General features: G+C 39.6%; 3 protein-coding genes and 1 pseudogene across 9 annotated transcripts; 2 read left to right on the top strand and 2 right to left on the bottom strand.

The window, feature by feature from the left end:
• Positions 1-182: 182 nt before the first annotated feature.
• Positions 183-2,055, top strand: LOC140794356 (flotillin-like protein 1; annotated as a pseudogene).
• A 780-nt stretch (positions 2,056-2,835) lies between these two features.
• Positions 2,836-4,592, bottom strand: LOC140794355 (flotillin-like protein 1). The gene is made up of 2 exons (XM_073146368.1): positions 3,657-4,592; positions 2,836-3,418 (listed from the first exon to the last, which is right to left on the bottom strand). The coding sequence occupies exons 1-2, from the start codon at positions 4,590-4,592 to the stop codon at positions 2,924-2,926; spliced, it is 1,431 nt and encodes a 476-aa protein (XP_073002469.1). The 3' UTR covers positions 2,836-2,923.
• Positions 4,593-7,484: 2,892 nt separating this feature from the next.
• Positions 7,485-8,252, bottom strand: LOC140793209 (small ribosomal subunit protein eS17-like). The gene has a single exon (XM_073144568.1). The coding sequence runs from the start codon at positions 8,160-8,162 to the stop codon at positions 7,734-7,736; it is 429 nt and encodes a 142-aa protein (XP_073000669.1). The 5' UTR covers positions 8,163-8,252; the 3' UTR covers positions 7,485-7,733.
• Positions 8,253-10,570: 2,318 nt separating this feature from the next.
• LOC140793991 (uncharacterized) lies at positions 10,571-14,221 on the top strand. 7 transcript variants are annotated; one of them, XM_073145792.1, is made up of 7 exons: positions 10,571-10,856; positions 10,923-11,431; positions 12,767-12,901; positions 12,976-13,018; positions 13,337-13,396; positions 13,576-13,690; positions 13,900-14,221. In XM_073145792.1, the coding sequence occupies exons 2-7, from the start codon at positions 11,085-11,087 to the stop codon at positions 14,028-14,030; spliced, it is 831 nt and encodes a 276-aa protein (XP_073001893.1). In that variant the 5' UTR covers positions 10,571-10,856; positions 10,923-11,084; the 3' UTR covers positions 14,031-14,221. The 7 variants fall into 7 exon arrangements, with proteins under 7 accessions (XP_073001893.1, XP_073001897.1, XP_073001896.1 ...); XM_073145795.1 differs by having other exon boundaries at positions 10,706-10,856; positions 10,979-11,431; XM_073145794.1 differs by having other exon boundaries at positions 10,706-10,856; positions 10,941-11,431.
• Positions 14,222-14,510: the final 289 nt, after the last annotated feature.

The raw sequence follows: 14,510 nt of genomic DNA, 5'->3' as shown, positions 1-14,510 counted from the left end.
GTTTCATAATTTCTTCACATTTATCCAAGCCAAAAGATGAAATCTTTAGATAATTATCTTACCCTCAAATCCCAATCTATATATATATATATATATATATATATATATATATATATATCACCTCACCTCTAAATTTAAACTTCGGTAGTTGTTAAAAGAGAATTAAGATCGGAGGATATAAGATGGGCTACCAGGTTGCAGGTGCATCTGAGTACTTAGCCATCACCAGCTTTAGGATCGACCACATCAAGCTCGTGAAGAAGGCATGGATCTTCCCGGGCCAGTCGTACACCCGGTTCGACGTCTCCCCGGTGAACTACACGTTCGAGGTGCAGGCGATGAGTGCCGAGAAGCTCCCCTTCATCCTCCCGGCCGTGTTCACGATCGGCCCCCGCGTCGACGACCCCGAGAGCCTCATGCGCTAAGCACGCCTCATCTCCCCCCACGACGAGCTCTCCAACCACGTCAAGGAGCTCGTCCAGGGCGTCATCGAGAGCGAGACTCGCGTCCTCGCCGCCTCCATGACCATGGAGGAGATCTTCAAGGGAACCAAGTCCTTCAAGCAGGAGGTCTTCGAGAAGGTACAACTTTCATCATATATAAATCCATCATCATCTTCATCATCTCTACTTCTCTCAAAATTATAAGATTCTTTTGCGTAGCTCTCTTCTCATACATTTTAATACATATTTCCTCTTCTAAGTTTCATTAATTTTCATTTGAGACGAACAATAGAATCTAGCTTTGATATCATATTATGTTATCAATCAATCCAAAAGCTTAAATTTGTCATGTAAAAAAAGAACATCATATATGCGTTAAAAGGTTCAGCTTGAGCTCAACCAATTCGGGCTCTTGAGCTGGTCGACGTGGCAGGCCAGGAGTACTTCTCCTACCTCGGCCAGAAGACGCAGCAGGCGGCGGCCAACCAGGCCAGGATCGACGTGTTGGAGGCGAGGATGAAGGGGGAGATCGGCGCGAAGGAGCGGACTGGCCAGACGCAGCGTAACGCGGCGAAGATCGACTCGGAGACGACGGTGGTCTACGCGACGCAGCGGCAGGGGGAGGCGAAGGAGGAGGTGCGGGTGAACACGGACTTGACGATATTCAGGAACAGGAGGGAGGCGGAGGTGGAGGCTGCCAAGGCGGTGGCGCTGCGAGAGGCTGAGATGCAGATGGAGGTCGATCGAGAGGAAGAACACGCTGAGGGAAACGGAGAAGCTCAAGGCGGAGAACCTGAGCAAGGCCAATGTGGAATACGAGATGAAGGTATATATAAGATTATTACAATTAATATTATGATACTTATTAACTTATTAACTGGATTTTAGAAAGGAAAAAAAACTCATAGTATTTTAGAATTACCTAAAATAAACTAATATTAAATTCAGAATCTAAAAGATTAAGATATTAGATAACAAGCTTATCAAATGCATACATTCCTTAAATTTAACTTGTATGCCCAAAGAAGTTTCCAACCCGAGTCCTATTTTTTCCCTAATTAAACAGGTCCAAGAAGCAAACTGGGAGCTAGAAGGCGGCCGAGGCGAAGCTCTACGAGCAGGAGAAGGAAGTCGAGGGCTGGCGGCCGGCGGCCGAGGCTGCATCCTTCGCGCGGCAGCAGCAGGCCGACGGCGACCTCTACGCCAACCTGAAGGACGCCGAGCTCTACGCCAAGAAGAAGGAAGCCAAAGGAATGAGAGCCCTCGCAGAGGCCCAGGGCATATATATACGCACACTCCTCGAAGCCTTAGGAGGAAACTTCGACGCTCTCAAGGAGTACTTGCCGATCACTAATGGCACGTATCAGCAGATGGCTAAGATTAACGCATAAGCAGTACAGGGTCTAAATCCGAAGATCAGCGTTTGGACGACGGCGGCGGCGGCAGCGGGGGAAGGAAAGCCGCCGAGGGAAACGCGGCGATGAAGGAGATCGCCGGGATTTACCGGATGCTGCCGCCGTTGTTGGATACGGTGAAGGAGCAGACCAGAATGATCCCGCCGACATGGATGGGCTATATGGAAAATTCTGAGCAATATATATATCATGATTAGTTTGTTAGCTAGCAATAGATATCTCTTAGGGTATATTTGGAGCCAAGTACAGCTGAGCTTCAATTGATGATTTCATTGCAAATGAATTCCATTTGTTTGGAAATAATGAAATTGAGTCCTAATACATTTAATCCTATTGTTTGAAATGAGTTAGATTCAATTTATTTATATTTTTTTATTTTTCTATTATATCCTTGAGCATCAGTAAAGATTAATTTTGAGATTTGGGTAACTTAAGCGGTGGGTGTAGTTCGTAGCAAAGTTGTTCTTAATAGTAGGGACGAGTCAAAGTCTTAATGGTGTTTAGTTTGCCCATCTAAGGCTCTCTCTCTCTCTCTCTTAATGCATGCGTTTTTTTATATAATAAATATTATAATTATGATTGAAAATTGTTACTCTCTCAAAATTATTATTATTATTGTTAGTTTTTAAATAAATATTTTTAATCAAAATACTCTTCTTTCTTAAACTTTAAGGATCAAAGCGCACGAAATATTTATCACTTTTTCTTATATAAATGAATAAACTTTTTTCAATATGATTGTAAATTATTAGATAGCTTTAAAATCATTTTAAATCATTTATACAAGAGCTAAATAGTATTTTTATTAATCTAAGTTTGGTTTAATTAAATTTAACTAATTCACTGGTAATTACTACATTTTGAAAAATATAGTATAAATTATGATATTTTAAAAGTTTTTAATGACAATTATGTAAAAAGGAAACCCCCACTTTAATGTTTTAATTAATATATGAATAAAACATAATACCCATCGCATCATGTTCTTAGTTCTTTTATTCCAACCAACTGATCCCAAACATAACTAGTAATTAAGCACTCATTGCACTCAGAAACGGTAACTAATTAGCTTGAGCCTTGCGGTAATTTTCCCATCCACGCCGGAGGCAGCATTCCGGTCTGCTCGTGCACAGTATTCAGCAGCGGCGGCAACATCCGGTAGAGTCCGGCGACCTCCTTCATCGCCGCCCCCTCACCGCCTTCGCCGCCGTTGGTCCACACACTAAGCTTAGGCTGCAGACCTTTTATCGCCTCCGCATTAATCCTAGCGATATCTTGGTACATTCCATTGTTGATCATGAGGTAGTCTCTTAAAGCATTATAGTCTCCACCCAATGCACTGAGCAGCGAGGATAAGTAGGTATTCTGGGCCTCGGCTAATGCCATCAGCCCCTCGGCTTCTTTCTTCTTGGCGTAGAGCTGCCCCTCGGCTTCCCTCTGCCGAGCGAAGAATGCCGCCTCCGCCGCGGCTTTACGAGCGTCGGCCGTCTTCACTTCCTCGTAGAGCGCGGCTTCCGCCGCTTTCTGCCTCTTGTACAGCTCCCAATTCGCTTCTTGGACCTGCAGGAGAGGAGCAATTGATTAGTAATATATTTCAAGCACTCTAATCATTAATACAAGTATTTAGCTCTAATGTTACATATAATTAGAGCATAGAGGAATAAAACCAATATTCCTCTAATTAAGCTTTTAGTTAGTATTTGGACGAGTAAAGCAGCTTTGTTATTATATAAATTTAATCGTTAGATTAGGAGAGAGAAATGAAAATAGTGAGTATTGAAACATTTTGTGGACACACCTTCATCTCATAATCGACGGTGGCCTTGCTGAGGAACTCCGCCTTGAGCTTCTCCGTCTGCCTCATCCCGTTCCTCCTCTCGACCTCCATCTGCAGCTCGGCGTCTCTAATCGCCACCGCCTTCGCCGCCTCCACCTGCGCCAGCTTGGACTGCCGCTCCCACTCGGCCTTCTTCATCGCCAGCTCCGCGTTCGCCTCCGCCACCTCCGCCTCCCTCTTGTTCTCGAACACCTTCACCTCCGTTAACACCCTCACCTCCTCCTTCTTCCCCTCCCCCTGCCTCTGCGTAGCGAATATCTTGGTCTCCGCGTCCACCTTCGCCGCGTTCTGCTTGGTATGCCCGTCCCTCTCCTTCGCCCCGATCTCCCCCTTCATCTTCGCCTCCGCCACGTCCACCTTCGCCTGGTTCGCCGCCTCCTGCTGCGTCTTCTGGCCGAGATACGAGAAATACTCGTGTCCTCGCACGTCGACCAGCTGCTTAACGTTGGCATTGTAAATGATGAGCCCGAATTGGTTCAGCTCTAACTGGACCTTCTCGAACACCTCCTCTTTAAACGACTTGGTCCCTCTAAAGATCTCCTCCATGGTCATGGAGGCCGCGAGCACCCGGGTCTCGCCTTCGATGACGCCCTGGACGAGCTCCTTCACGTGGTTGGAGAGCTTGTCGTGTGGGGATATGAGCTTGGCGTACTTCAGCAGGCTGTCGTCGTTGTCGGCCCGGGGGCCGATCGTGAACACCGCCGGGAGGATGAACGGGAGCTTCTCGGCGCTCATCGCCTGCACCTCGAACGTGTAGTTCACTGGCGATATGTCGAACTTAGTGCACGACTGGCCCGGGAGGATCCACGCTTTCTTCGCGAGCTTGATGTCGGAGATGCGGTAGCCGGTGATGGCGAGGTACTCGGAAGCACTGGCCACGCGGTACAAGAAGCCCATTTTGATAATAAGTAGGAGATTTGGAGGAGAGGAGGAAGAGAACTATGTGTCTATGTATATATAAATAGAAGAGCAGAGGTTGTGAAATTCATAGGAAATTTAACGAGGATGACGAGCTCGATAAGACCTCAGCTTACTGATTTCACACTAAGTGGTGGGCTTAGCTGCACAATGCTCCCTTTATCAATGGCGAAGCCATGAATAGCGAAAGGTGGACGGCGTAAGATTGGAAATGTTATTTATTTGGTATAAAATGTTTTTAGTAAACTTTGATAAATCTAAAATAATTCTTCTTTTGTCTCTAAATAAATATATGTTTACTATCAAATTATTATGGCGGATTCTTTTATTATGTAATTAGAGATATTATTATGTTTCCTAATTAATTAAGGAAACAGCCAAATTAATGCACACATCGATGGAATAGTTCTACGAGTTCTTGTTCGCCTAGTAAACGGTTTTGTCCATCTATGGGTGTTTGGTATTATATAATCATCCATGAGACCATTGCATTGCGTAGAGATTGAATCGTGTAAACTTCCTTGCAATTATGTAGGTACGGAGATACCTGTGATAGTTAAAGTTCTAGTTTTATTAATATAATATATATATATATATATGAGCATCCTATTCGATTAATATTCATTTGTCATCTCAAGTCACATCTTTGGGTAGTGATTAACTCATTTAATTAATACTTAATTTTGGTTTTATTCATTTGTCACATTATGTGTAGATGATATCAACCATGCTAGTGATCGAGTTGAACAAAATGACCATCAAATGCCTTGCCATTTGATCGACAGCTAGGCTAATTAAATAGTAATCAGACCATTGCTTCTCTTTAAGAAAATACTTATTTATAAAAATAAAGTATTACTTGATGTAGTTCTAACACATACAATATCGCCGCAAATTGGAAAGAATAAAAATTAAAAAAAAGAAGAAGAAGGTTTAATGCAAAACGACATCCCACCAACTTCATTCGATGAGGTCTTGGACGATGACCAATTCTAATATTAATTATCCTCGTCTATGTCTTTATTGCGTAGATATCCATGAATAAAGGGTTTCGTGTGGATCACTATTCAAACTCCCTAATTTCCTAGCAAGCACCCAACCTATAATAATGCGACCATAACATTTTCTATAGTTTCTATATATTCTTTGCCTTTTTTGATTGACTCTTTTTTCTTAATAGTAATATTTTCAAATTATTTATAAATCTAGAATTCCCTCTTTCTACGTCATTTGACACCTCACCATTGCCAACGTGACGTATATCTCTCCCATCTATTTATTTTATTTTCATTTTTTTAAATATCTATCTAGTAAATTACTATAGCACCCTCAGCCCGTTAAGGATGAAAATGGATATCTTAACTAAATGGATAGAGCATCCAATTTTAAACTAATATTAATTAAATATAAAAAATTATAATATTTTATTTAGATATAATTAACATAAAAATATTAAGAGTTTTACAACAAATATATTTTTTGTACGTCAAATTAGAGAAATTAATCTCTATAAACCGATATTCGTATCCAAATCTGAAAAATATATCCAACCCGTATCTAAATTTTTTTAAAAAATTATATCCGTATCTGAATCGAATAAAATTTTTTTATCCGAATCCAATCCGAGTCCGATCGGATAGCGGGTCAGATCGGAGTTAATCCGACCCGTTTTCACCCCTACCCATGGGAGAAGGGATGGGGTTGAGGTGAAACCGTGAACCGAAAAAAACTAAATTTAGATAGGAGAATAAAAGAAGGGGAAGTATAAATAGGGACAAATAAAATAGTGTGCTTGATTTTATCGTCGAAAGTTGCATGTGGACATCTAATAGTAATCGTTAGTAGGAAATACAAATCTATTATATATATGTTTGTGTAATTATTTATAAAAGCTCGTGTTTGTTATTGTTGCTATCTATTGTTACGTAGCAGAGTACAATTAAAATGAATACACAACAAAGTTCTAAAGCGCTTATATCATGATTTGGCACCTCAACAATGATTTCATCAAACTGTACATCAGTTACTGGAAGTAATAAATGTGAAAATATAAGTGGCTATTCAAACACCAAACAGGTCGAATGCTTAATAGAACAATTTTAAGAACAGCATTGAAGTCTGTACTATATAAGAAAGGAAAATTGAATTGGTTCTAAAGATTAGTATCAATGTCATTTAGGGCATCACTCAGTTTGATTATGATTATGTCAAATGCTGCAACCTGCCAAAATGGCACAAGATTTCAGTTATGTTTCAAAGTTCAAACCAAAACAAAGTAGGTGCAAACATGGCACGGTTCATCGACAAACGTTAACTGTTAGTCCAAAAATTTAATAGCCCTGGATCAAAGACAAGCTGCATATCTTCAAAAAGAATGGGAAAGATGACAAATATTCTGTTGGTGGTCTAATTAAAAGAAATGTTGGAAGACATGAGAGGAGGAACAACTGGAAAAGTTGCATGCATATGGATTTTGTCATATCATTGGGAAGACTAGAAATAACTTGAAGGCAAATTCATTTCAACATAGATGGGGTCCCAAGCTACATAGATTAATATATCAAGATAGGAGTAGCAAGCCAATAGAATCTGACATCTTACACAGATATAGTGCCTAGATACCATGTCACAAAACATATCACACAATTAAATAACAAGCACATATTAATATTCCTAGCAATTGACATACATGGCAAATCAATCTTTTAGAGAGGACAATCCACAATGTCAGTGAGAAAAAGAAGATATACAATTGCTATCCAACTCATTGAAATCAAATAACCAAGTATAAACTGCATACCAAAACAAAATATAACGCAGTGGTGATAATAAGAGAGTATAACAACTACACTCGGTTAGCACACAATGATATACTCTGTTCACAATCTTATTCAATTTAATTTCTAATTGTAATTCAGTGCAACAGTTCAGCTACAATAAGCAAAGAGTTTTAGCATATTCTATCAAGTGCCAAAATTTTATCACCAAAGGCATAAACTTGCAGCATCTAAACAAAAAATATAAACCCAAAACATCTTTTAAATCATAAAAAACACAATTTTACTACCAGATTCACCATAATTCACCGATCCAAAGACGATTACCATCACCAGTCGACTTCTAGATCCCTCTCCTTCCTCCTCCAAAGCCGGTGCGGCCAGCGTACACCGGCATGGAGGGGGCATCCGCCTGCTTCTCGACGCCAGGAAGGTCGGCCATCCCAAGCGTAGCGAGCATATCTAGGGTTTCCTTGTCGACCTCAATGTGGTCGACCTTGAGCGCCGACTCGTCGGGGACGAAGTCCATGCGCCGCTCACGCTCCTCCTCCTGCAGCTTGAGCGAGATGCCGCGCACGGGTCCACGCTGGATGCGGCGCATCAGGTGGGTGGAGAACCCGGCGATCTTGTTGCGGAGGCGCTTCGAGGGGATGATGGCGACCTCCTCCAGGATCTTCTTGTTCGTGTGGAAGTCCAGGGTCATGCGCGAGTAGTACCGCTCGATCACCTGGCGCGAGGATTTCTTAACGGTCTTCGTGCGGACTCGACCCATGGTGGTGTCGCTGGAGGAGGTACGCCGTACGCTTCTTCTCTCTTTGATCTTGGCGGCGGTTTAGGGTTTTGGAAGTGAGGAAGAAGAGATAATATAAAGTGGAGAAGGGTGATTCCCCTGTGATCTTGACCGTCCGTTGATGGATCTCATTCCTCTATAGGATCCGAAATATTTTAGATTTGATCCAACCCAGACCCAGCTAAATCCATTTTGGAGCATTTGGGCTCGGCCCGTTAGATTGGGCTTCTTATCGGATTCAAGTTCTCAATGATTGATTGATCCATCCATTTGGGATTCGATAAGATTTGCTTAAAAATATTATAATTTAGTCATCTCCTTAATTCTAATAAGAATTAATTATATCGAGACCCTTAAATTATACTATATTTTCCCATCGATCCTCTTATTCATTGTTAGCAAAAAGCATATTTCAAAAAGTTCTTTTAAAATGAGCATTAGTTTAAGAATCTTAATATAATTTTCCCTTCTTTAATACATATAAACATTCCTGGGGGTATATATATGAGTCACTCTCTCTGACATATATATTGTAGAAATATACGTTGGACAAATAAATAAATAATATATGTAAAATACCACGAGCTACCTACTCTTAAATGATAGAATAAGCTCAATTATTTGTTATATTTAAGTGTATACATTATTGATGTTAGAAAGCCGGCAACGACTTAGAAAAGGAAGACGGATTCCATATAAAATCCCAGCTGTTTTAGTTCATCGACGCATGCAAGATTCATGAGAGTTCTATTTGTCCTTTCTTTGTTGTGCGAAATGAACTCTCTTTTGTTTTGAGGATTTGATGCCTAAAGTCAACCATCGTTATCAATTTAGCTGACTAACGAATGCCCCACTGACCTGGTTCTCATTTGATTTTACAAGTTGTCCTTTTCTAGCTTTTATCCTGATATTTCTTTATCAAAGAAGTACAGAATTGAAGAAAGAAGATGACATCTAGAACTTTGATTAGAGCCTAATTAAGCATCCACTATAACATATTCTTTACCCTATTGATGCAAAACATCTCGAGTGCTTCATTTGGCGCATTTTAATCACGCGTATCCAACGACTTTGTTCATACCTAAAATTGAACGCCGAGAGATTAGATGACAGCACAAGCTTGATTAGAGTAATCGAATACTTGAATCCATTGCTGCATCAGACCGATCCAAACATGCTTACCGCCCTCGAATCCAAGTATTGCAGTATTGACAGATTGATTATATGTACAGCCGCATCGAATTTCAATCCAAAATTAGGTGTCTTAATGAGATACCTCGAATTCAATCATTGCAGTGTTGATAGATTGATTACCCAGTAAGGATGACTGATCATTTATCCGACCTATGAATAGTTAACGGACTCACAAAAAATAAATAACTACAAGACTTAGTCTCTAGAGAGTGCTTCTTCTACTTCAAAGAAAGCCTTTGAGGTTGGTTGGCTAGCATTATAAATGTATGTCTCTATCTAAGATTGGTAGATGTCACAAGGTATTTGCTCCTGACTCATCTTAGTGCTAGTAAGACCTTTTAGAGTTCCACCTCCCCTGGTAATCTGACTGGTTGTTGTCTTACAGCACTACACATAGGGTAATTTAATTAGGCTTAGATTTATATTATCTTATTGTTTGGCAAGAGAGAAAGAATGGCACACAACCAAGAGAATATTAAAATAGGAGAAGAGAAGAACATCATTACTGATAGCAACAACTTAGCTGCTCTGTTAAAGATGTTTCCAACTCTTTACATATGCATCATAATTAATCCTGCACATTTGAGAGGAGATTAATGGGGGAATCACCTAGGTCAAAGCTTACTGGTAACACAATGGATTGGGGTCATCAACCCATCATCCATTAATTGAGCTCTACCTCAGTAAGCAATAAGAATGATTGTGACTTGAAGCACAAGTTCTATCACAGCATTCAACTACTACTACTAATTATTATTATTATTATTATTATTATTATTATTATTATTATTATTATTATTATTGTTATTGTTATTATTTTAAGACCACATCTTACTTTTTAAAGTTTTACATTTTCAATAAAAAAGTTGAATGTTTATACAAAAGCGTCGATCTTGTTGTTTAATCTACGTATCGAAGAGGACCCGTATACAACCTAGGTAAACTTAGATTATATGTATATATGTTAGTATACATTGTAGTCTTTGTTTTCAAGTGTTTTTGATAAATTATGAGCTCGATTAAATAAAGCATTTGCAGTCCTTGGTATATAAGTTACAGAATACAATTAGGACAAATTACAATGGGTTATAGTCATGCACATATTGTATTCTAGTAAAAATTTTATTAGATACCTATAAAGAGTATTAATTAAATACTATTTTCTTATATATAATTTTGCTTTCCTCGAATGATGTGCGGCAGTGTGAATAGGCAGACATCCTTGTTATATTCCATTATTCCTTACCGTTTATAACTTTTTTTACTCTTGTAAGAAAAAAAAAAGGAACAATTTTTACATATAAATGATAAGAGAATCCGATGTGCTCTGCCTCGCTCTTCACGCGTCCGCCATTTCCGCGCCGCTTCAATTTGGAGCTCTCTTTCTCCCTCGCGGTGAAGCCGAAAACCGTGTCTCGGAGGGAAGCCAAAGCCGGCTTTCTCGTCACAGAGGTCTTAGGAGCTGCTGCTTGAGGTTTCCGGGTAAAGGGTTCTCTCGTTTTGATGCGTTCCTAATGCTTTCCTCTCAAAGTTTTGATCTTGGCACAGTTTGACGTAGATTTCTAGCTCGTGGCGCCGATTTGGTATCTTGGTTTTGTTTCTAGAATCCGATTTCGTAGCATTCCGGATCTCTTTTATCGGTTCAAGAAGGTGGTTTGGAAGAGAGGAATAGAGGAACACGCGGGGAAGAATAGCTTGGCAGTCGATTTGATGCCGAATGGTGAGCACGGAGGGGTTGAAGGGAATGCAAGAGAGGAGGGATTTGAGCCGAATTCAGATGTTGGGGCGAACTGTAGTTCGAGGATTGTCTTCGACCCTCTCCAGTTGGGGGAGAAGGGAGGTGGGGCTGGTCTTGGTTCAAGGAGAACGCGTCCCGATGGGATGGTGACGCCGCCGACGACGATAACCATCGTGATTGCTCAGCCGGAGGAAGTCCCCAACCCCAAATCCGGCATCTCGAGGAGCGCGGTGGCCGAGGGGGGAGAGAAGGTTGGTGACTCCGAGGTTCCGAAGAAGGGTTTCTTGCCGAGGACTGAGAGTAACCATGAGCAATGCAGGTAAGATGTAGTTTTATGGCTCAAAGCATGATCTTCGTATATTTATACGTTTTTCTTATTGGATATGCTTGCTAGGGAGTATATTAATGCACCACTGGACATTAAGGAGGTAGTCTTTAGATGATAGCTTGTCCATTGATGTTCTTAGAGATCAACTCTTCATCTGGGAATTCTTCCTGGTATTTTCCCATTTCTGATATATTAAAACCTCGAATGTCATGAAGCCTGCAAGAGAACAGTTCTGAGATGATCAATCTAAGAAATCCATCAAACCGCTAATTTGATGCATTTCTTAATGTATTAAACCCATGTTCATGAAGAGCATGAACGCTGTCTGGACTCCAGAATTCCCATATGCTACGAGCTTGTATATTCGTATCCATTATAAGATGCGTTATCTTTTGTCAAAGTTTAAATTGTTAGTGAATTAAGCGTCCGAATTATTGTAACATAAATGTTCAACCACTAAGAACTCTAACAGGGGCAGAGCATCAACTTTACCTATTAGAAATCAATGAGACAATGACTAATGTGCATGCTACGTGGTGCTTTCTGATTACACACAATTGACGAGAGAGTTTTCAGATACTAATCCACTGAGAGGTGAGGCCTCCGTTTCATGTAGAAGTTACAAGCAGTAAGTTCTGTCTCATATTTTTCTTTTAAATTCAGTTACTCGACTCCGTTTCATGTTGTATGTTTTCATGCCTTTTACTCAAGGTTTCAAGAATTTTTAGTTGTGTAACTTTTAGGTTGAAATATAATTCTAAGTGATGGTGTCCTTCGGAATACCCTGAATGAATTTTGAAATGCATGTTATTATTCAGTAGTATTTTCTGAAACCAAGTCGAGAGTATTGACCTAGAATAACTAGCATAAGGAAAACCTTATATTGCAAGAGAAGTGCAATAAGGTTTTTGGAATTTCTTTCTCGGCTAAAATTGTTGATGTTCAGTATAAGAGTTTTCGAAGGTATTTCATCAGATCGTAAGATATCAATATCATTCTATATGCTAATAATTGCTTCTGGTGATTATTAATTCTCCAAAGTACCTATTATCAGAAACACAATTGGAGAAGTATGTAGTATATACTTTGGCATTTTATGTTTTCATTTCCTTATTCAATTGTTTGGCCTCCTAAAAGATAAACCAAATCTCTTTGCAACACAACAGTACAAGTGTTTTCATTAGCTGTTTGATCAAGCATCAATTCCACTCCATTTCTCTCCAGAGCCACTTTCATTATTACTGCATATACTTACTGAATCATAATGTCAATTTCGTTTTCTGGAAGCTAACTTTTTATGCGTCTTTTCTCTTGGAACTTGATCAGAGTCTGCCAAGAGGAGTCAGAAGAACCTTTAGTTGATCTTGGATGCAGATGTCGAGGTGATCTTGCGAAAGCACACCGCTCCTGCATAGATATTTGGTTCCGCACTAGAGGTTCAAATAAGTGCGAGATATGCCAGTAAGTCTCCTACTACTGCAGTATCTAATTTAGATATATCATTCATGTCCTAATTTGAAACAATAACTATACAGGCAGGTGGCTGCAAATATCCCGGCTCCGGAGTCCCAACCAAGTGTAAGTATTTCACTAGATTATCTATTGTAAATTTAATATACACATTTGTTATAGATTTAAAAAAAATTTCCAGTATTTCTGGAATATTATCACGCTTGTTATATGATTCGCTCTTCATACAGTCACTCGACATGTAATCTAGTGTGTGTTCAAGAAAGATGCCCTTACACATCATATACTTTCCCAATCTTAACTTCCTTTAATATCCAATAAATATTACTAGTTCGCTGGATTGGATATGCTCTGGAATGTAGCTCAATCCTTCTATTTAGTAGTGAAATTTTATGTTCTGTGTTTGCCATTGTTTTCATGAAACAGACAAATTATTGGGTATCGAGGGTCCATTCAACCTACAATGGGGGACGAGGACTTGAAAGGGTATCTATGTTACTGCGCCTGACAAAGAACAAATTATATCTATTACTATAATTCCCCGTCGCAAGAACCAATTCTAATCTTAAAGCCAATAGGCAATAGCACTATACTGGCAGTATTGTTTCTAGTAAGTAAATCGCTCTGCTGCTTATGTGATTTTATCTTTTTCTTCGTGTCTACAGAGATGTTGTAACCCACTCTGGGTTGCATTTGCAATTCTAATTGGCGGACTCTTGCTGGACGTGCTAATTTCCGTTTCTCTTGGTGTTTCTGCACTGCCTGTGAACATCATAATTGGTATCTCCTCTATACAATAGCGCGAACTACTTATTCATGCATGCACATTTTATAAGTTATACTTAGAGCCCAAGCTCTCCAAAACATTGCAGTGGATTCTCATTTATCTCTTTCATGTTCCACATTTTGTCTACCATTTTTCCTGAACTCTTTTCTCCTTGGCTGAATTTTTATTGTTTCTTTTCTTTTCTTTTGTTATCTTGGTGTAGGTGTTCTTATTGTGCTGGGCTTGGGAACTGCTCTTAGACTTGGTCTGGAATGCTGTCATCAATGGAATTCAAGGAGAAGCTTGCAGAGGCTAGACATGACCATAACCCCCGGCTATCATCCTGCCGTGTAACCAGTAGCTATGTATATATGACACAGATTCGGATCATAGTGTTGTTGTATGATTTCCTCTCTTTTTTTTTCTTTGTTGGGTAAGGCTTCTCCAAAATTTAAGTTTGAATGCCTCAGTAAGTGTAGGTTTACAGCCAAATCCTTTGTATATTTATGCCATTCCAATTCTACAATTTCTTCTTCTTTTTTCCAGTATGCCATTCTCGCTTTCTTGCTGGCAGATTTATTATATAAAGTGATTTCCACTAAGATTTCTCCTGCCATATGCAAAAGCTACACACCTTTGGAACCATCAATAGATGATATTTTTAATAAATTTCCATGGATGGATATTAGACTTTTAATGTTTGTAATTAAATTCGATAATTTGAGATCTGTTTTAAGATGAAATTCATTTGCCACCAAACTTTTTTTTTTTTCAAATCCCAAAACATTCTTATTGAAGCTCATGGATAAAAATAGGAGAAATAAACATAATAAA

This window comes from Typha latifolia, chromosome 8 (genome assembly GCF_019914945.1).
Source record: "Typha latifolia isolate L0001 chromosome 8, TyphaL0001v2, whole genome shotgun sequence".
In the NCBI taxonomy this organism is placed as follows: Eukaryota; Viridiplantae; Streptophyta; class Magnoliopsida; order Poales; family Typhaceae; genus Typha; species Typha latifolia.
Note: the sequence above shows the minus strand (reverse complement) of the source record. Positions and strands in the feature narration are given on the sequence as shown.

Coding starts and splice junctions, on each gene's coding strand:
- LOC140794355 (XM_073146368.1), bottom strand. CDS start 4,592: ATGGGCTTCTTGTACCGCGTGGCCAGTGCTTCCGAGTACCTCGCCATC. Junction 3,419..3,656: donor CCGTCGATTATGAGATGAAG/GTGTGTCCACAA, acceptor CCTCTCCTGCAG/GTCCAAGAAGCGAATTGGGA.
- LOC140793209 (XM_073144568.1), bottom strand. CDS start 8,162: ATGGGTCGAGTCCGCACGAAGACCGTTAAGAAATCCTCGCGCCAGGTG.
- LOC140793991 (XM_073145792.1), top strand. CDS start 11,085: ATGCCGAATGGTGAGCACGGAGGGGTTGAAGGGAATGCAAGAGAGGAG. Junction 13,019..13,336: donor CTCCGGAGTCCCAACCAAGT/GTAAGTATTTCA, acceptor TTCATGAAACAG/ACAAATTATTGGGTATCGAG. Junction 13,691..13,899: donor GCCTGTGAACATCATAATTG/GTATCTCCTCTA, acceptor ATCTTGGTGTAG/GTGTTCTTATTGTGCTGGGC.